The sequence below is a fragment of the Schistocerca piceifrons genome, chromosome 1 (genome assembly GCF_021461385.2).
Source record: "Schistocerca piceifrons isolate TAMUIC-IGC-003096 chromosome 1, iqSchPice1.1, whole genome shotgun sequence".
NCBI lineage: Eukaryota > Metazoa > Arthropoda > Insecta > Orthoptera > Acrididae > Schistocerca > Schistocerca piceifrons.
This window is the reverse complement of record NC_060138.1, coordinates 237,791,843-237,814,494: the sequence shown is the minus strand read 5'-3', so window position 1 is coordinate 237,814,494 and position 22,652 is coordinate 237,791,843. Positions and strand designations below refer to the sequence as shown.

The window sequence follows — 22,652 nt, the reverse complement described above, 5'->3', positions numbered from 1 at the left end:
GATCTTACGTCTCCGGGTTGCTATCTGTGGGGAACGTTGAAGGATATTTGCTATCGTGATCCACCGACAACGCCTGACAACATGCGTCAGCGCATTGTCAATGCAAGTGCCAACATTACGGAAGCCAAACTACTCGCTGTTGAGAAGAATGTCGTTTCACGTATTGCCAAATGCATTGAGGTTGACAGACATTGTTTTGAGTATTTATTGTATTTACGTGGTATTTACAGGTAATCGCGCAGTAACAGCATGGGTTCTCAGAAATGATAAGTTCACAAAGCTACAAGTATCACATTGGAGCAACCGAAATAAAATGTTGAAACGAACCCACGTTCTGTATTTTAATTTAAGAAATCTACCTATTACCAACTCTTCGTCTAAAATTGTGAGCCATATGTTTCTGACTATTACAGCGCCATCTGTCACAAAGCGAAAAAAGTGGTCCAACTAAAACACTCATATTTCTTTACGTACTATACGAATATGTAATAAAAAGGGGGGTTCCTATTTAAAAAAACCGCATTTGATATCCGTTTCACCTATGGGAGCGCCACCTAGCGGGCCAACCATAGCGCCATCTGCTTTCCCCCTTCAAGCTAGACAATTTTCGTTCGTTGTAATTTTTACGTTGACGCTTATTTCGTGAGATATGTGGCCCGGTCATGATCAATGGACCATCCTGTGTACTACATTAGTTTATGTATTTAAGTTTGGCTTTAACTAATTGCTTTATCTAAGGTTACGAATTGTATTTGTCGTGCTGAAGCTGGTCTCATCATTTGTTAGTGTATAGTCTGCTATTACGGTGCTGTATCGCTTGTGATTTATGTTCACAGCTGATTGCGAAACACGCTAGTCTACCTTGGTGTATGCAGCCGTGAGTTCTGGGCCGCTACCTTGGCGGCATCCTGCCCATCGCCCTAGGTCTACGTTATTGCCGCGAGAGCGCTTTGCCCCGTCGTCTGTTATACCTGACGTAAGTTGAGTAGACGTCTTGTTCCTTGGAGCTATACCTGGGTTGAGCGACTGCCGCGAGGGTTGTAGGCTGTGGAATTTAGCGAGATTAACTCAGGAACCTTTGCAAATTATCCTCTTACTGTTCATAAAAGAAGAGTGTCCAAACCCACTAGTAACTGTTCTTCATAAAATCGGATGTGCTCTGTATTTGGTAAATGTAGTTTCCCTTTACTGTGCAATTCAAATTTAATTCTTACTTTTCACAAAGTCAGATGTTTTGGGTTTATTGAATACTGTTCCCTTTTGCTTATATTGGTTAGTTTCACTAGTTTGTCATTTTATATGTCACTATAATTCTGGTGGTTTTCATATTATTAATCTGAAATTTAACTGCTTAGTATGTTTTTCTTAAATAAATGTTTATTTGGTGAAAAGAATGAGCAATGTTGATGTTTGATCCTTTCTCATCATGAACCTGTTACCTGGGTTTCAATATTAATCATAAAATCACAACTGGATTTCACGAAAAATATTACATATTTACTATATAATATATATGTTTATGATATGCTTAGGGCTTAAAACCCTTTTCAATTCTCATGTCTGATGTTTCATTGTCATATCGATACTTCTATTATTTATTATATTTTTTCATATTTTTGTTCTTCATGAAGATTTGGTGCATTCCCTTGGATGACACCGGTTGCAGACACATTCGAAATACAGGTATTCCGACCAGTACGAGCATAGCGTGAAAGCAGGTTTGCCACAGTGACATTTCATCGTGTGAATTTCATTCGGGAAAGAACTGCCGTTAACATTCGCGAAAATTTCGCGGTAAATCGTGAGTAACGTCTCATTTTTTAACAAAAATGGCGCTTGTAGCTGATTATGAATCAAGATACCCTACATGAATTTCACCAAAAACAATCGCAAAGCTTTTTTTTCTTTTTTAATTCATTCATCTGAGATTGAAGTAGTAGACGAATAAGGACAACGTTATATCAATATACAGTGGGAAACATTCGTGTAGTAATATTCTACATACATGGGTACTTAGATAAAAACCAAAATAAAAGTAATAATCGGGTTTCGAACACAGGGCGTAAAATTAAGAAGCTGCTACTCTAACTACTCTAGCACCATTTCGTCTAGAACATCACGCGGTAAAAGAGTATAAACTTCTCCCAAAAGTGTCGAAAACTTTGACCTCGTGTTTCTCAGAAACGGTCGAGTATCTACGTATAAGCTGATCCATGAGTTCACTTATACTACTGGCCATTAAAATGGATACACCAAGAAGAAATACGGGTATTCATTGGACAAATATATTATACTAGAACTGACATGTGATTACATTTTAACGCGGTTTGCGTGATCTTGAGAAATCAACACCCAGAACAACCACCTCTCGCCGTAATAACGGCCTTGATACCCCTGAGCATTGAGTCAAACAGAGCTTGGATGGCGTCTACAGGTACAGCTGCCCATGCAGCTTCAACACGGTACCACCGTTCATCAAGAGTAGTGACTGGCGTATTGTGACGAGCCAGTTGCTCGGCCACCATTGACCATACATTTTCAATTGGTGAGAGATCTGGAGAATGTGCTGGCCAGGGCAGCAGTCGAACATTTTCTGTATCAAGAACGGCCCGTACAGGACCTGCAACATGCGGTCGTGCATTATCCTGCTGAAATGTAGGGTTTCTCAGGGATCGAATGAAGGGTAGAGCCACGGGTCGTAACACATCTGAAATGTAACGTCACTGTTCAAAGTGCCGTCAATGCGAACAAGAGGTGACCAGACGTGTAACCAATGGCACCCCATACCATCACGCCGGATGATACGCCAGTATGGCGATGACGAATACACGCTTCCAATGTGCGTTCACCACGATGTCGCCAAACACGGATGTGACCATCATGATGCTGTGAACAGAACCTGGATTCATCCGAAAAAATGCATTATGCCATTCGTGCACCCAGGCTCGTCGTTGAGTACACCATAGCAGGCGCTTCTGTCTGTGATGCAGCGTCAAGGGTAACCGCAGCCATGATCTCCGACCTGATAGTCCATGCTGCTGAAAACGTCTTCGCAGTGCTCGTGCAGATGGTTATTGTCATGCAAACGTCCCCATCTGTTGACTCAGGGATCGAGACGTGGCTGCACGATCCGTTACAGCCATGCGGATAAGATGCCTGTCATCTCGACTCCTAGTGATACGAGGCCTTTGGAATCCAGCACGGCGTTCCGTATTACTCTCCTGAACCCACCGATTGCATATTCTGCCAACAGTCACTGGATCTCGACAAACGCGAGCAGCAGTGTTGCGATACGATAAACCGCAATCGCGATAGGCTACAATCCGACCTTTATCAAAGTCGGAAACGTGATGGTGCGCATTTCTCCTCCTTACACGAGGCATCACAACGACGTTTCACGAGGCAACGCCGGTCAACTGCTGTTTGTGTATGGGAAATTGGTTGTAAACTTTCCTCATGTCAGCACATTGTAGGTGTCGCCACCAGCGCCATCCTTGTGTGAATGCTCTGAATAGCTAATCATTTGCATATCACAGCATCTTCTTCGTGTCGGTTAAATTTCGCGTCTGTAGCACGTCATCTTCGTGTTGTAACAATTTTAATGGGCAGTAGTGTATTTTGACTCCACGTCTACTGAGCAAAGTCTCTGGAAAATGGGGTGTTGACTCTTGCCGTGATCTCTTCGTAACTAATATTAAGCGACACTCTGAGGTGACACTCGCGTGGCCAGCGTGTAGCTGTGTGCTGCACGTACCTTGGCTTGCATCCCGGCGCTGACGCGGCCCACGGAGCCATGGGGCGCCGGCGCTTGGCGGCTGACGACCATGCAGAGCGGGAAGGCCTCTGTCTGGCCGTACCACTGTGTCAGCGGGCGGCCCGTGCGCGCCTCTATCCAAGCGTGCGCCTCCGCCTTGAGCGCGGCGCCCCCCGTCATGCAGACGCGCACCTGCTGCAGCGCTGGCCGCAGTCGGTCCTCCGGACAATGTCGGGCAAGCGAGACCCACTGGTTCGGCGGCATGAACATAACGGTGGGCTGTAAAACAACTTTCCTGTTACTCTTCATGCTAGACTAAAGGCCAAAATGTAGCCAAATTAAGAAAATACCAAGATTTCGAAAGCTTTGCACAACAAGAAACAAGATTAAGTTTAACCGCAAGAAATTTTGCATACAGCAGAGTGTAAAATACGTAATTCATAAGGCTGTGAATCTTAATGACTCGTACTACAAGAAAATCAATAACTGAAAACTGTCTTCCACGACATAAATCTGGAAAAATTTGTGGTAAATTCCTAAGGGACCAAACTGCCGAGGTAATCGGTCCATAGGCTTACACACTACTTAATCTAACTTAAACTAACTTACGCTAAGGACAACACACACAAGCATGCCCGAGGGAGGACTCGAACCTCTGACGGAGGGGAGCCGCGCCATAAATTTGGACAGTGGTTAGCACACTGGACTCGCATTCGGGCGGACGACGGTTCAATCCAGCGTCCGGCCATCCTGATTTAGGTTTTCCGTGATTTTCCTAAATCGCTCCAGGCAAATGCCGGGATGGTTCCTTTGAAAGGGTACGGCCTACTTCCTTCCCCGTACTTCCCTAATCCGATGAGACCGATGACCTCGCTGTTTGCTCTCTTCCCCCAAAACAATCCAATCCATAAATTTGGAAGCTGATAAGCTATCGCTATGGACACCTCGGATAACTGATGAAGAGTAACTGAATTGAATCGGGGAGAAATAAAATTTATGTCACTAATTGACTTATAAAAGTGGATTCACTACTGCAAAACACAGGTTTTTCACTATCACTCAATTAAATTCCTGATTACATACTACGAAGTTTTTCAACAACACGTTTATTCTGTCACATTGCGGATTACTGCTTGCAAATGGAACCAGATCGAAGATTCTGTGTTGACTTTGTGCCGTAAGGTGTAAGTTACTGTTCGTGAGACTACACAAGGTAGAAGACTGTAAGTTGTGTTCGTTGGTGTGTTGGGTATCTCCGTGTATACAGTGGGAAATTACTGCTTTACTTTGGTACTAGGAACGAAGTCTCGATGCTTCTTCTTGCCGCTTTACGCGTATAAACAATGGACTTCATAAAAAATATTACAAATCATCGAATGTACTCTGTTATTAAGGACAATTTTAAACACACATAGCATCGTAAAATGAGAACTGGTACATTTCGTGCAGGTGCATGTAGAAGAATTGTGTCGCAAGTTTACAGGCTAATGCAGTGATGAGTGAGAAAGCGTATTAAAGAGACACCAATGATCATGAAAAAGAAAGGTCTAGGGTTACTGAAGCACTTATGATGCAGAATAATTGCAAAAGAAAAGCGTGTGAACGCCAGCTTCAATCCCAATAGCTGCGCGGGGTACCCGAGCGGTCTGAGACGTCTTGTCACTGTCCACACGGCTTCCTCCGTCGGAGGTTCGAGTCCTCCCTCGGGCATGGGTGTGTGTGTCGTCCTTAGCGTAAGTGAGTTGAAGTTAGATTAAGTAGCGTGTAAACTTAGGGACCGATAACCTCAGCAGTTTGGTCCCATAAGACCTTACCACATATCTCCAATTTCCAAACCCAACAAAATAATACCAGCATAATTATCTAGGTCATCTAGCCATGAGGAGGAGGAGGATATTAGTGTTTAACGTCCCGTCGACAACGAGGTCATTAGAGACCGAGCGCAAGCTCGGGTGAGGGAAGGATGGGGAAGGAAATCGGCCGTGCCCTTTCAAAGGAACCATCCCGGCATTTGCCTGAAGCGATTTAGGGAAATCACGGAAAACCTAAATCAGGATGGCCGGAGACGGGATTGAACCGCCGTCCTCCCGAATGCGAGTCCAGTGTGCTAACCACTGCGCCACCTCGCTCGGTATCATCTAGCCATGAAATACAGAGAAAGAAGACAGCTAGTTTTCGTTTATCATTATACAGAACCCGAAGGAAACAGATACCTACTTATTCCTGCACTGCAAAGGACGCATCAGAGCAGTTAAAAGTTTATATACCTTAACAAATCTAAAGATTCTGCTTCGTAGATCTGAAAAATAATACGGTATTTTTCACTTGTGAATAAAATCTGCAATTTCTGTGTAGTAGTATTATTATTAGTGGGTGGGTCATTTCACGTTTCACCAGAACACTTTCATCTGTTTTACTCGTCACTTACATATGAAGCAGAGAGAAACACTTGTGGTTTTTCAACGATACTGTTTTCTACCACCCTGTGGCACGATACTGCGGGTTTGCAACATTAACGTGTGCATGAATAAAGCAACAAAGTGTCCCTCTAGGACTTCCCAGTTCGGCAACACCATCAATACCACCCACGCACCTTTGCTGAGCACGTTCGAAATATATCTCCAGATATTTTGACAGCAAATGGTCCTGATGGCTGCTCTAGCGTCTGACAACTAGGCAACACCTTCGACACGACTTGGGTTGCATTTGCCTCCCTTCTGGCGCTGGAGCAGCCACCGGACTGAATTTGTGTCTAAGTTCTGACAGGTACATTTGTAACGTGCTCAACAAAGCTGAGCAGGTAGCTGTGAGGTTGTTACCAAACTGGTAGTGGTCTTAGGTTGACTCTTTGCCGTTTCAGTCACACACATGTTAACGATCACGCTACAGGAGGGCAAAAAACATCTGCATCCACGACAGCCTGGAACCGCACTAGGGATTACAGGACAATTGTTCGCGGCACTTTTGAAAACGGTAGCTGCCGTGGCACAGATCGCGCACTGCTTGGAAATCGCACACTGTGTCCAGCATTCGCAACCAACGTACCGGTAACTCCTTCAGCAATTTGTAGTGCAGTTGGCCGTTGAGATATTCAAGGAGTAATTCCTAAATTGCAAGTTAATTCGAACTTACAAATCGTGTCTTCAGTCCTAATGGAGAAAGAAGATCTCTCTGTGTTCTTTTAATGCGTCGATATCGCGAAGAGCAGCAGACTATTGCTGTTGTTTTGGTAAAACAGTTTTACGAGTACAGCCCTGCCCGCCTTTTCCAGACCCATGTTGGCCATCTGCAACTGTAATGCACACTGATGCTTCTGTTTCAACCCTACGTCGCCCTACCAGCACCGGTGCCTAAGGGTACTATTAGCGACGCAAATATTGCAGCATACAGTGTCGACATAACTTCTATAACGATGGGTACCTAAAGGTAATTAGTTTTCCGTCTACACTGGCCCAGATAGCTAAATTTAATTCTAACCCATTTGTACTTGTGCATTCGTCCCCTGAAATTTTAAAATCAAAGATAGCTGTTACAATCCCTGCACTTTCTAGTCCAATATGTGGTTCTTACTCAGTCCACGGCACAGTGCTTTTAAACATTCCCCTTACGTCCACCTATTGGTGAATCATTTAGCGCCCCTCTTTTAGAAAGATTCGTTTTTCATTTCTTGCCATTCTTTACGCATGATAAGCTTAGAAATCACTTCTTTCGGGACTCAGAGTTTTTCAAGGTTTGCAGCGGCCTTACGACGACCATCGAACAAATTCTAACGTTAATTTCAATCTATAGAGTTCCACCCTATATTTCTACTTTACAAACTGCACGTGGGACAGAAGTATGAAAAGCACAGAATCTGTAAACTATTACTCACTAAATTAAATAACGAGTGCTATTGATATTAATTATAATTTCTGTCATTATTGTGCTAAATGTGATCCAATTTTCAGCTTCCTCTCTGTCTTGTCGTGACGAGAGATAAATGGAAAGTCTACGAACTATTAGGAATTCAAGATAATTCAGTTTAAAACAAACCTGTGTACAAGAGTGTCAGATTTATATTCTGTGTGAAAAGAGATGACCGCTGAAACCTTTCGAGCCCTCTATACAACTGGACTACGTCACTTGTTACACGAATATTTGTGTCAAATTACGAATCTAATAAATGTTTTGATTCACGTTCATCATTAACGAGAGGTATTGAATAGTTTGAAATTTAAGCGTAAATATTTTTTCATGCCTGATTCATCCACAACAGACCCCTTAACAGAAGCACTGCAAGCAACGAGCACTTCAGCAGAACCTCACATCACGAGCGGCGTAAGGACTACGCTACGAGCTGATAGTGTGTGTTACGTATCTTAGGATAGCGTCCGTTGCGCTTGGGCCGAGAATGGCTTTGCTCGATGCAACAGGAAGCACTGTTCTTAACAAGTCACCGTATGGTTGTGATCGGCAGCAACTCCATAACTGTTAATCTAAAATAGGAGATGGACACTTTTTGCTTGCATTTTATTCAGTCCTCAATAACGTACTTCCGAATGATTTTTTTGTTACTTATCTACAATCCATGCGTGTTACACCGCATGCAATTATACATTAGCAGGTCTGCTTCGAAATACGTACGTGAATGGAATGTATTTCTTTTAGAAACGATTCCTATCTGACGATGAGCCAGACCAGTGTGAAATCTACTATGAAAGAGCTTTAAAAAAAGCGGGAAAAAGGCGTTTACTAATATTTTATTTAGATTACGTATGGGACTGAAATGGTGAGTACGGTTGCATTACATACTACGTGCTAATAACCATACTTGAAACTTAGACTGTCTTTTTAATTGGTGTCTAACCTTAGACATCTCGATGTGTTCCAGCAGAGTTTGAGGACTGAACTCAGGCGTCACGACGAACTTCATGCCGGTATCGATACTCCAAAGCGTGAAAAGCGTTCCACTGACCCAGAAGAACCCCGTTGTGAACAAAACAATGTCGTCTCCTCCAAAAATAGCATCGCTTCGCCTGAAATCACAAACGACGACTGCTCAGTTGAACTATTCCAAGTTCTTCTAAACGCTGAAATGTAAAAATTTTGTTTATACTATTTGTAAAAACTATCACTTATCAGAAATATAATAAAAAAGTTAATACGTTATACTGACAACTACCTTTTATCTACAGTCTCAATGCCAAAAATAGTACTAAATAAAATTCATCTGAAACACTATCGGTTACGAAAGATCAGTCCACAATATTCAGACATCTGTTAAAGGCATATCGTAATGAATATAAGTCTAGCAATGAAGTGCGTTGTAATAATTAAGATTAAAGGTAATACTATACCTGTAATACATTTTTCATCAAAATATAAGTACCTTGACAGTGAGTAATGATAACGACTCGACACGGGATGGGTTGCCAACCTCCGATTATCTTGGCCATTGCAACAGCAAGATCATTACGCCCAGCTCAATATGCCCTATGTCATTGCGTCAGAGGTCAATGATTGTATCCGTTTTGTCTAGTCTTGAACCACTTCCCTTTCACCTAAACTAGCCTCATGCCTTGCGCCCTACAGACATTTAATATAGGATACATCACTACATTCTACTACATTATCCTGTTTTGTGAAGTATAATGTGCGTCGGAAGAATTCTCTAATTCTGTAAATGGTCTGAAACTTGAATTGGACCAAAAGTTTAAATATTTGAGTACATAAGCCGGTGGAGAGACATATTAAGAGCCTCCACGAACCACAAACAAATGAAGCAGAATTTTGTGCTGCATGCAGTCTGCCTTATAGCAGTGTTACGGTACCATGCAAAACATATTGCTTGAAATCAGGTTGGTTGGTTGTTTTGGGGAAGGAGACCAGACAGCGTGGTCATCGGTCTCATCGAATTAGGGAAGGATGGAGAAGGAAGTCGGCCGTGCCCTTTCAGAGGAACCATCCCGGCATTTGCCTGGAGTGATTTAGGGAAATCACGGAAAACCTAAATCAGGATGGCCGGACGCGGGATTGAACCGTCGTCCTCCCGAATTTGAAATCAGGTATTCCAGAATAGATCTATTTTGTTACAAATGAGAGTATAAAAAGTAAACTGATAGCTTTAACGGGTTAAAAATGATTTTTTTAACTCTGCACGGCACACTTCAACATAGTACGAAATTGATTAGCAAATTATGAACTCAGTTTTGACGGCACTGTACTACTTGTTAATGAAACAGGAAAGCTTGTGCTGGACTGGGACTAGAAGTCGCATTTCCAAATTATCGCAAGCAATCACCTTTACAGTTTCGGCTATCTGTGCATACACCTTGCACCAATCCAAACCTCCATATGCCACACTGTTAGGGAAACGTGACTGGCTAGCCAAGTGACGCAGTCTGCTTTCGGTAGTGTGGCGTATGGACATCCTGTTTATGTTCCTGCCATGATAGTGCTCAGATGGTATTTTGTGGTTTACACTCACCTCCGTCTCCTTGAAACTTACTTCCTTTGTCACACCGTGACGTTTTCACAACGGAAACACACACTGAGGTTTTATTTTACTTCCGAGTAGTAGCAACCGAAAGCACTGAAAGATGAAGAATTTTTATGTGATGATGCTCGCATCAGTCATCATTAGCTAGTAGGTATTCACGACGGTGTCATGAGCAATAAGGTCTACGCTAAGCTGGTGGATGAACCAGCTTGTGAAAAGATCCTCTGTAAGATGAACGACATTCCATTCAGACATTCGAATGGACCAACCACGAAACTGGGACATGCAGGTGTTGGCCAGGAGATGACACATTTGTTCGAACTGCTGTTGAGGTAGCAGAAGAGATGGTGAGCACAGCGCTGAGACCCTATGACACTCTGATAACTCATACAACGTAAAAATAAATGGGCTGCGCCAGGTGTGAATAGACCTTAGAAGCCTTACTTAACACGTCATGTACTATTTGCATATAGGTAAAATCCATGCCATCATAATTTATGACAGTCAGCTGAAAATGTGTTCGGGTTGTGAGCAAAATGGTTCAAATGGCTCTGAGCACTATGGGACTCAACTGCTGAGGTCATTAGTCCCCTAGAACTTAGAACTAGTTAAATCTAACTAACCTAAGGACATCACAAACATCCATGCCCGAGGCAGGATTCGAAGCTGCGACCGTAGCGATCTTGCGGTTCCAGACTGCAGCGCCTTTAACCGCACGGCCACTTCGGCCGGCGGTTGTGAGCAAAAGGGATATTTCAGATCAACGTGTAGACAACGTCACATCACGCATTTGTTGCTGAGGAGAGGAGAAGATGTCGCCCAGTCCAGTTGTGTTCCCATTGACATACAATTCGGTGGGTGGGGGTGGGGGAGGATTCGCCGTTCTGTACCGTGTGATCACTGACTGTTGACAGAAGTGAGGTCTTCAGTCTACCCTTGGCAGCCTGTGACACAATGCCAGGGCACTGCAGACGGACAGTAAGCTCTGTCCGAATACACACAGCGCCATTCTTGCAATTCAAATGGGAAACAGCTCCAAAGGAGAGGTTGTTCACTACAGACTTGGTGATGAGTACTGAAACTTTTGTCCCCAGTTTTTACCCCTAGTCATTGTTTAACATTCATGCTCATGTCCTAAAGTGATGGACACCGTAGTGGTGGAAGAGAGATCAAATGGCTCCATGTGATACTTGCTGGACAATGTCTGCAGAGTATGTCGACCCTGATTATGGTGACCACCCACAGCATGAAAATAAGGTTGTTGGTTCCTCAGTTGGTATTTGATCGGCAGTGGACTCACAGGAGACCTCTCACAGCACCATGCTTCTGGACAATGGACCACTGACGGATTTAGTCTTTGAAACCTTCATCCACCCTGTTAATTCTGATAGATGCCTGATTGTGTGGCCTGATGATTTCGAGCACATTAGGTTTCTTGCTCTAGCTAAAATAAGTTGCAACCGCATCACTTCATTATAGTTAAATGATATTGGAGAGAACTCATTGACGATGGTGCGATCTTCTTCAGGTCCCCTACAACCTTCACCCCTCCCAATGGTGCCAATGATATTGCCTCCCCATGCCAGGATACTGGATTCCCCATCAACCTGCTCAAGAAGCAAGCTGTAGATGTCTCGTGGCCCCTTGTAGTGGCTAATCTTGACATGACACTCCTGCAGAAAGTATGCATCGACCAATTCCCAGCTTGTTATCGATACGAGGTTTGCCAGGATCCATGCATAGAAAAAGGCAGAGGTAAGGCCATTCTCATGAAGGAACACATTATGATCAATGGTGTGACCTATCTCCCATAAGCAGGAGGACTTTAGCGTCAGGATCTGAATATAAACACCCTCACTGTTACGGACAAAAGGAGACACCATTCAAGGTTTTATCCAGAGGAGGCCGCGCCCTTATTAGAGGGTAACTACGATCATATCATACCAGGAGGCGAATCAATTGTGTCCTTTCAGTGCAGGATCAAATGCCGCATTCTAGCAAGTGCTGGGAAAACAAAGGCTAGTGCAGAGCCTACACCTCATCGATACCTGGCGGAATGTTCACAGCGTCAGACAGGGAAATACCTGCATTATCAGACATTCAACAAGTCACCGTATCTAGGTCTCCCAGGTACTTACGGCAGATATGCTGAGGTATGGCCGACAGTCTTTACCGATAATGATGCCTACCTGTTCGCTATCTTCCCATAAGACACAGGATGTGGCAGAGCAGGAGACTGTGAAAGATGAATGTCACGCTCCTTGAAGATCTGGAGTGTTGGTAGAAGGTAGTAGAGACATAGATAAATGTGAGAGGTGGCATAACAGTTTTCCTTCCACGGCCTGTCAGTGTGATTGCGTAAAACCCGCTCTGCCGTTTGCGATGAAGCACTATGATCGACATAGTAAACGGCACATTATGTAGTGTCATTTTATGTCACACTGGGATATATCCCCCCAACCACTGTCACCAGGAAGTCATTTTCACATTCCACTATTGCAAGCGAAGATCACTACACTTACACGACGGCATCTTAAGGGCACACTTGGGCAAGAGGATAGCTAGGAGGGAATTAGGAGTGAACCGCAGGCCATCCGTCACAAGATCCATGAACACTGCAGGTCTCACAGAATGCTGACAGCGCAAAGGGATATCGCCAACGTCTGCTTGGATCATTACCAGCGGTTCTACACCACAGAAGACCACAATGCTGGAGACTGATGAAGTCCTCCGCTCGCTGCCTCAGGCCCTCAATGAACATGCGGAGGCGATCCTCATGGACCTTATATCAGAGGAGGATGTCTCTCATGGCCTCCAAAAAGAGGTGACAGTGTTTTATCATGTGCTGCACGATGTCATGATGCCCCTGTGGGTTACATTATAGCAAGATCCTTACAGTTCAGATACCACCTGCCTCTGTAAACACCATCCTTATATCATTCCATCTGCCAGAAAGGAAATTGCTGATTACTGGCCTCCTACGCTGCTCAACAGCAAATTCAAGATCTTCACGAGGATTTTGGCTGCCTGGATTTTGCGTACCATGCCCCAAGACATCTTTATGGACCAGACATGTCTTGGTGATAACAGCAACATACAGATGGCACTCAGTTTTTACCACAAAGTCATCGCACTGGCAGAAGCTTATCCTGTGCACAGCTGCTTGCTGTTGGTGGACTTCATCAAGCTTTTGATGGCGTATGTCACTAATATCTTGAGAAGGTGATGTGGTGGCTGGCCTTCTCCCAGTCTTCCATTGACACTATGATGCGTCTTCTGAATGACGTGACTTCACAGGTTACGATCAATAGACTTACAGCAGACACAATGACCGTTACTCTCTCTCTCTGAAGCAAGATTGCTCCCTGTCAGTGCTTTTCAACGAGACTCCCATAGAATCGCTGTTACACAGACTGTTGTCGGCTTCAGGTCTTAACGATGAGAGACTTTACCATCATCTGCCAGGTGAGTGTGACGATGTGGCATTTTTATTGCCAGTAGAAGTCCAAATATCACTGGGCTGTGTTGTCTGATACGGTACCACAGTCAGTAGTCAAATGTGGGGGGTCATCTTAATGTGTGACAGGCAACAGAAGGTGCACCACCTGTTCTCGTCTGCTACATGGTCTGCATATGAATGTCCTCAGTAATTTGTGGCAGCCTCTGTGCAAGAGTCAGTGGACCAGTCGTGTCGTGGTGATAAAAGCAACATACATATCCTATCGTCTATCAGGATACTCCATCTAGTTATGGTACTCCAGCTCCCGAAGACGAAGACGCTTGGTTTACCGACAGCCTTTGACTTTGTCAGTGAGGAATGATCATAAAAGTGCCCCACCCTACCGAGCGCGATATCTGAATCATCAGTATGCCCATTAGACCAGTTATTTGTATGTCAATTCGATGACGAATATACGAATATATGGCCTTGTCCAGCACAGGTTCACTGGAACTGTGATTAAAGAACTGTTCCTGCCTCTCACAAACCACTGAGTTCAGGCTGTAGTGTCCATGTCCATATTTCCCTGATATTTCCTTTTTTTTTTACATCAACGCCGACCTGCCGAGTCTGTAGCTGTAGACGGCTTCTGAAAGGTACCTTCCCATGGTTAATTTTCGTTCAGCGCATGGCGGCGCCCTCCTCGATTCAGACGACAGAGTTGCCTGATATCTGGTGATCAGTCACAACCAGAAATCTAAGCAACGTTATTATGAGAAAATGATAATTATGTCAGGCAACAAACCAAAAATCTTTATGGGCTATAGTGAAGATGGAGACAGGGCCAAAAATGAAGGGGAACATGTAGCTCTAGAAATAAATGAAGCATTGGTAACAAGTGAATGTAGTCCTGCAGACCACTTAAACAAACTCTTTGTTTCCGAACTGACGGCTTGGGATTATCGGGTTTGGTAAACATTGTAATGGAGTATCACTGTCCAATCCTTACAAATAACTTCAGTAAAATGGATATGACGTCTTGTCTCCCATAAGTATTCTAATAGATGTGACCAAAGAGTGCTTATGTGAGTTCTATCTTAAGTTATTTGTGTAATCAATCTCTTATCAATGGAACATTTCGAGAATGGCTAAAATATGCTGGAGTCAATCCCCTTTACAAGAAGGGGAATAAAGAGCTACCATCAGACTACCGACCAGTTTCACTTCTGCCGGCTTTTTCAAAAATATCTGAAAAGGTTGTGTTCATGTGTCTCCTTAAACATCTGACTGTAGATCATATATCGTCCAAATCACAGTTTGAGTTTCTTAAGGGGATTGATATAGAGAAAGTTACACATACAATGAGAACGTGCTTAATTAACCAGATAAAAAATTAGAGGCTATTGGCATATCTCAATTTCCAAACCTATAGGTCAATATCAGTACTAGGAATAAGAACAATCTACATAAGGACCTTGGTCCAAAAAGGTTCCAATATTTAGGAACACACATTTTCAGTAATTTGCCAGCAACCATTAAAAACTTGGTTTCAAACAAAGCACAGTTTAAATAGAGTTTTAAAGACGTTTTTAATGGGCAACTCATTCTACTCTATAGGTGAATATCTTAACAGGAACTGTTAGATCAGAGTAAAAATATCTGTTAGATTTCAGTTTTGACAGCACTTGGTCACAACAGTCAAGATTAAGTATTTTGTCTATGATAAATTAATTTAAAGTGCATAACTACGTATATTAAATCTGTAAGTGTTAACAGTTCCAGTTTATTGTAATGTATTCACCTATTTTGACAATCTCCTTACAAATGATCAGTGTAGTGATAATAATATACAAATGTTTCATGTTTTTTGTGTTACAATTTCCGACTTGTTCCACACTCAAGAGAATCATCTCATTTTTGGGTTTATGGAACGAGGGTGGAATCTAATGCTCTATTCCATATTTAAGGCAGGCACTCCACAACGTCCCCAGTGCAATCTACGTTATACAACTGAACATCATGTGCAGTGTGGATCTACCATGGTAGTGGGGATGTTCACGACATTGTTGTTGGCCGTCATTCGGCTAAGGACCCCAATTTCAGTGACCCCAATTCCCTTCTCTTCCCTGATATAACGTTTATCCACATACTAAATGAATGCAGTCACCTGGATCAAGTGTTTGAGAATAATGTATCTTTATGGAAAGATGACAAGTACTTTCCAAATTTTTAGACCTTACTATTGGAACGGTTCAATGGTGTACGACGCCACCCGCTGTACCGCCAGTACTTCGCCAATTGCCTGGACTGTGTCTTCTTGGACCCTCCTTACGATATGTGTCAGTTTTACTGACAGGAACAATTGGCAGAACCATATTGACACTATCTTTGTGAAGACACCACGGCGCCAATAGCGGGTCAGAAGGATCAGTTGGCGTCTTGTCTCTAGTAGACATGACTAAAGTTGGTTTCGCTCTAAGGTCGGTCTTTATTTCGTACTTATGCCTTAATTTTGTTTTCGTTGTTTAGATACTTTCTTTGACGCTAGAATTGCACAGTTCTACGAATAAGGATTCTTTGTTTAATCTGCCTTCCTGTTCCACAAAAAATAAAACAAAATAACAGATATAAAACGAGGTTAAGGCAGCCGCTCTCTGTAAGCAAGAAATCTAGGCTCGAGTTGTGGTCCAGCCCAAATTCTGATGTGTCGCAAATAAATAGTAAAGCTAGCGTTACAATTGGATCCGCAATTTGCGAATCAGTATCTTAATATTTAATACAGCTTTGGATAATCAGTTGTGTCTGATCCTACAGATATGCATGCACATGTAAAGGACATTGTATGATAGCAAACAGACATTTCAACATTTGAAATTCCATCTTGAAGTAGTACTAGTCTACATATGCGTCTGTTTCGTTGAACAGCTCGGTGAATTATTGTGAATTAGGACACGATACTCGGTTATTTACTGGTGTATGCATCAAGATAAACAAAAATCCAACTTAAGACTTCAACTCTTTCATAAAATTACGGAAAATATTTATATAAATTGCGAAAAATAGTGTCACAGGGGCAAACAATATTGGTATGTATGGGAGAGAAGCTAAGAATAATTTTAAAAAATTATTTAAAAGAGTTCTGGACAGAAAGCAATGTGGTGGCGGTATGTAATGTTCAGGTCAACGATCAACAGATATTATGTAAAATGATACAAAGTATTAGTGATGGATAACGGTTTAAAATTAGTGACATTTTATGAAATTAAAATAAAAGTATCTGCATTCGCCAGAAGCAATTTTGTCAAAAAATATATTTGTGCTACATAAACTGACTGATGAGGATAAAATAAATCAGATAGTATTTCATATTTCAATAACACGTAATATGAGATTCATCTTTAGCGGAAATCACAGACGCAAGAACGAGACGTGATGCTACGTGTTGATCAGTAAAGGCATTCAGGAGAACTGGGTTCCAAATTTCTGCCTAACACAGATTTAGGTTTTCTTTTGTCTCCCTTAATCAGACAAGGCCAATTCCAGGATGGATTCTTTAAAGAGCCCACCTCTCATTCTCTTCCTCATCTCTCCTTATAACGAGCTTATGTCGCCGGCGATGGGTCGTTTCACTTTAACTTCCTTTACCGTTTAAGAGTAAGGCAGGCTGCCATCACTGAATCAGAGACTCTTTACACAGCTGTTGTCTCAAATTTCGGTGGATATCCAAATATATTCGCAACACAACACTTTGACCAGTCTGGGGACAAATATTCACTAGCATTCTGCCGTCAGGCCACTAGTTGTCTACCGGGACCATCCGACCGCCGTGGCATCCTCAGTGGAGGATGCGGATAGGAGGGGCGTGGGGTCAGCACACCGCTCTCCCGGTTGTTATGATGGTATTCTTGACCGAAGCCGCTACTATTCGGTCGAGTAGCTTCTCAGTTGGCATCACGAGGCTGTGTGCACCACGAAAAATGACAACAGCGCGTGGCGGCCTAGATTGTCATCCATCCAAGTGCCAGCCACGCCCGACAGCGCTTAACTTCGATGATCTCACGGGAACCGGTGTAGCCACTGCAGCAAGGCCGTTGCCCGAAATATTCACTAACATATTGCAGTTTTATTGACGTTGTAAAGTATGTGTTGCGGCACAGATAAATTGGGATATTTTGCTTGCGTATTCTGTTTTCTTTGGTTTATGATCCAAAGTGGCAAACTGTTCCAATTCACACTTACTATCTTATAATTAGTACAGTAGATAAAGTTAAAAATTTATCTTTAAATAATATTTGATACTTCAATTAATTCACCTGGCTTATGCCACCACTGTAGATTTCAGAGTACTGTATGATAGGCTTGTTAAGATTGTTGACAACTATTAAAACGCTAAATTCATTCTCCTTACGCGAGTAAGCGCATCGTTACGGCCAAGGTGCGGCGAGGTATCCGGATGATCTTGGGATGCCCCGTGGTACCAGAACTGAGCAGAGCGACGGCGGGGGCCGTGTTGTCCGCCTTCAGCCCCTGGGCGCTCCGCATCAGCAGCTGCTGAGCGTCAGCTACCGACTCAGCAGACCCCAGCACCTGCAGCGGGCAGTCTGCCGGTTTGGCGTCTGAGGCGGACTTATCGAACTGTGGCTGGCACAGCACCGCCACCGGCTTCAGATCGTGTAGCACTCGGTGCAGGCTCTCTGCAGTGGAAACAGTCGCCAAGACTTCTATTTCAAAAAGCTCCGTACTTATTTAAGGATCTACCAGATAAAGGCCAAAAGCGCCGTTACTAACTAAAATTCAGCATCTTAAAGAGCAAAATGGAGGTATTCCAATAAGGAAGAGGTGCTTCCGAGAGAGTTACAGATATTTACTGCAGGATAGAGACAAAGTTGTATGAGTTAAACATAGCTGAAAATTGGGTCATTAAAAAAGACTGAAGCATAGATCTTGCGCCTTTGCTCAGTGACAGTATCTCTTAAAGCCATTTTAATAAATCGACAATAGATCGAGCAATACAAAATAAGTGGGAATCTACTAGTAGATGGGAACAATGGCAGGAGGGTGTCCACAATGAGGAAATCAAAGAAAAACTGGGAATGAACTCTATAGATGTAGCAGTCAGGGCGAACAGGCTTAGATGGTGGGGTCATGTTACACGCATGGGAGAAGCAAGGTTACCCAAGAGACTCATGGGTTCAGCAGTAGAGGGTAGGAGGAGTCGGGGCAGACCAAGGAGAAGGTAACTGGATTCGGTTAAGAATGATTTTGAAGTAATAGGTTTAACATCAGAAGAGGCACCAATGTTAGCACTGAATAGGGGATCATGGAGGAATTTTATAAGGGGGGCTATGCTCCAGACTGAACGCTGAAAGGCATAATCAGTCTTAAATGATGATGATGATGATGATGATGATGATGCTAATATTTGAAACTGTTGCCAGATCATGTATCAATTACTACTTGTCACCCACAAAATTCAGGATATGGTGAAATACAACAATAATTGATAGTAAAGCACTAAAACAACTTATTCCTTAAGTAAAAGATTTACAATATAATAATTTTAAACAACACCAGTCTTATATGTAAACGTAAATGAGTAATTAACAAGACGCAAAATAAAATAGACTACAGCACAATATAAAAAAGAACAGCAGTTCCTGCAGCACGTCTGAGCCGCCATCAGAGTCCCACATCTAAGGACTGCAGCCAGTCCAACGCAGATAGAGTCGCATTGATGAAATCTCCCAAGGAATGGAACTTTAAGAAAGCTAAATGGACGCAGTGTGGCACAGAAGTGGACAATAGTCTGAGCTGCTTACCTCCAAAGCCAGAGAAAACGTGGGAAGATTACTGTTTGTTTGACAATAAAACATTCAAACAAATATGTGATAATGAAGGCTACTAGCACCTTCTGAAATGTCGAGCCAAATAAACTACGTGTCAGGAAGATGGCAGTTACAATTCCTACATCCCTGGGTGTTTAATTGCAATCTTCCTACAATTCTTGTAATCCACTAGTCTAAAGAAATTGGTTTCAATGAACCTGAACTCTCTCCCCAGAGGCGTATTATCGATCCAGATTACCTCTGGCAATGTATAAAAACCTACAACGGCTGCAAAACTGTCTGTCTTGCGGCAAGTGTTGAGGAAGAATATGCCTAAGCGTACCTGCTTCATCCTAATGGAATGATACCTTGGACAGGTCGAGGCTGTGACGAAACTAACAAGTGGAGTCTTCTCATAGCGACGTCAGTGGTATAGGTCTATAACTGTGTGGATGTCCGCCTCCGGTAGCGTAGTGGTCAGCCGACAGGCTGTCAATCCTAAGGGCCCGGGTTCGATCCCGGCTGGGTCGGAGATTTTCTCCGCTCAGGGTGTTGTGTTCTCCTAATCATCATCATTTCATCCCCATCGACGAGCAAGTCGCCGAAGTGGCGTCAAACGTCAAATCGAAAGACTTGCACCAGGCGAGCGGTCTACCGGATGGGAGGCCCTCGTCACAGGCGATTATATATTGTGTGGATCTGTCTTAAGGCCTTTCTTAAAAACGGGAATGACCTGCGCTTTTTTCCAGTCGTTAGGTACCTCAATCGATCTACGATAAATTACTGCTAGAAGGACAGCAAGTTCTTACGCATAGTCTTTATAGAATCTTATACGTATCTCATCTTGTCCTGTAGCCTTTCGATTACGCGATCGGTTATCTCAATATCTGCTATTTAGACGTTCGCACGACTTTTGAACTATGGAACATGTTTTATGCTCAAGAATTATGACGTTCTTGGAAAATGAACAGCTCCTCTGCAAAAATCAACCAAGATTCCGCAAACAGAGATCCTGTGAAACTCAGCTCGCTCTGATCCTCCATGAGATCCACAGCGCAGTGGACAACGGCGCTCAGGCTGATGCCTTGTTCCTTGATTTCAGGGACACCGGCCCGTATTGCCGTTTGATGAAAAAGAAAAATACGAGCTTACGGAGTATGGGAGCTGACCTGCGATTGGATTCAAGACTTCCTTGCAGATAGATCTCGACACGTCGCTCTTAACGGAATTATGTCGACAGATATAAAGGTAATATCCAGAGTACCACAGGTAAGGGTGATAGGACCAATGATGTTCACAGTATACTACATATAAATGACCTAGTGGAAAGAGGCGGATGCTCTTTAAGGCTATTCGCAGATGATGCAGTTGTTTACACCAAAGTAGCAACGCCAGAAGAAAGAAAGAATTTACAGAATGACCTCCAGAGAATTGGTGAATGGTGCAAAATCTGGCAGTTGACCACGATCGTAAATAAATGTAACTCATTGCGCATACATAGGAAAAGAAATCCACTACTGTACAGCTACACCATTGATGACAAACAGCTGGAGAGAGCGTCTGCCGCAAAATATCTACGCGTAGCTATCCAGAGCGACCTTTAAGTGGAATGATCACACAAAACAGATAGTGGAAAAAGGGAGACACACGACTCAGATTCATAAGAAGAATCTTAAGGAAATGTAACTCATCTAAGAAAGAAGTGGCTCATAAGGCTCTTGTTCGCCCGATGCTTGAGTATTGTTCATCTGTCTGGGATGCCTATCAGGTACGACTGATAGAGGAGATAGAGGAGATCCAACGAAGAGCGGCGCGTTTCGTCGTGGGATCGCTTAGCTGGTGAGGGATCGTTACGGAGATGCTAAACAATCTCCACTGGCTGACGTTACAAGAAAGACGTTATACATCACGGAGAGATTCACTATCGAAATTGAGGGACAGCACTTTTCAGGGGGAGTTAGATAACATATTACTTCCCTCCACATACATTTCGCGTATTGACCACGAGGAGAAAATTCGAGAAATTATAGCCAATAGAGAAGCTTACCGACAATCATTCTTCCCACGCACTATTCTCGAGTGGAACAGAGTTGTAGGGATCAGATAGTGGTCCCGAAGGTACCCTCCGCCACACACCATTAGTTGGCTTGTGGAGTATGATGTAGATGTAGGTGTTAGTACCATATCCGTCAGAAATCGTGATGGATTTGTCTGTATACATAAATTCGCTGTAGGATTATAGTTAAACTATCATTGCACATTAATTACCAGTTCATGAATAGATTTCGAAGTAAACGTTGGCGTACGTGATTACATTAAGTTCGGGCCATGACAATATGTAATACACCGTGACTGGCAGACTGAAATTCGTTCTGTTGCCTCGAACATCATAACCTAACGGCAGACCAGAACTCAGTAAACTATAGAGTTTTATCTCACTGCGAGACTCAAATTGTCGGATACGCCACGATATGACATATTGTCTGTTGTAGAATTTTACAGTCTGAAAATGTTGTGATAACGCCTTTTGAACTGAAATTGGCACCAAGAATGTAGAGGTATAGTGGAAATCCATATAATTGGTCGTTAACTGGTTGTTCCATCTTTTGCTGTACGTAGTATACCTGCATACCAGTATACCTGTCAGTCATCATCCCGAGAATTTTCTAACTTGTCTTAACGTCTTTAACATTCTGTTAAAATTATCACTACATATTCTAAGGAATCACACGAAAAGAAGGAGGTAAAAAGTAAACAGTAATTTCACCGAAAAAAATATTAGTCATCCACAGTTACGCCATAAAGTCATGGCATGGAAGGGGTGTGCAAGTCTCAGTCCATTTCATGGAACCAGCGCAAGAAGTCAAGTTGATGTGGATATTATTATATGGCAGAATGGATCTATCTTGTTTGAAAATGCCCATGACCACATCGTGAATCAAGTTGCTAGATTTGTTGGTTTATCAGCGCTGACTGTCCACCACGTCAAATTGGAATGGTTTATCATACGCTACCATGTGACACTGTGGACGTAAAATGATCCTAATCAACAGCGACTGGATGAGTGCACGTCTTTCTTTGATAATCGATTCCAACCCCTAGAAGACTTGATAAGGTTGGTGAATGTAGTTCCATGTCAACCAGTTTCTGGGTGAA

General features: G+C 43.0%; 1 protein-coding gene across 1 annotated transcript in view; it reads right to left on the bottom strand.

The window, feature by feature from the left end:
* The window catches only part of LOC124804317 (4-coumarate--CoA ligase 1-like), a 73,363-nt gene that overhangs the window by 23,232 nt on the left and 27,479 nt on the right, over positions 1-22,652 (bottom strand). The window contains exons 3-4 of the mRNA XM_047264745.1: positions 18,100-18,365; positions 3,755-4,033 (exon numbers count right to left, since the gene is read on the bottom strand). Coding sequence (XP_047120701.1) covers positions 3,755-4,033; positions 18,100-18,365 — 545 coding nt within the window. The remainder of the gene's footprint in view (positions 1-3,754; positions 4,034-18,099; positions 18,366-22,652) is intronic.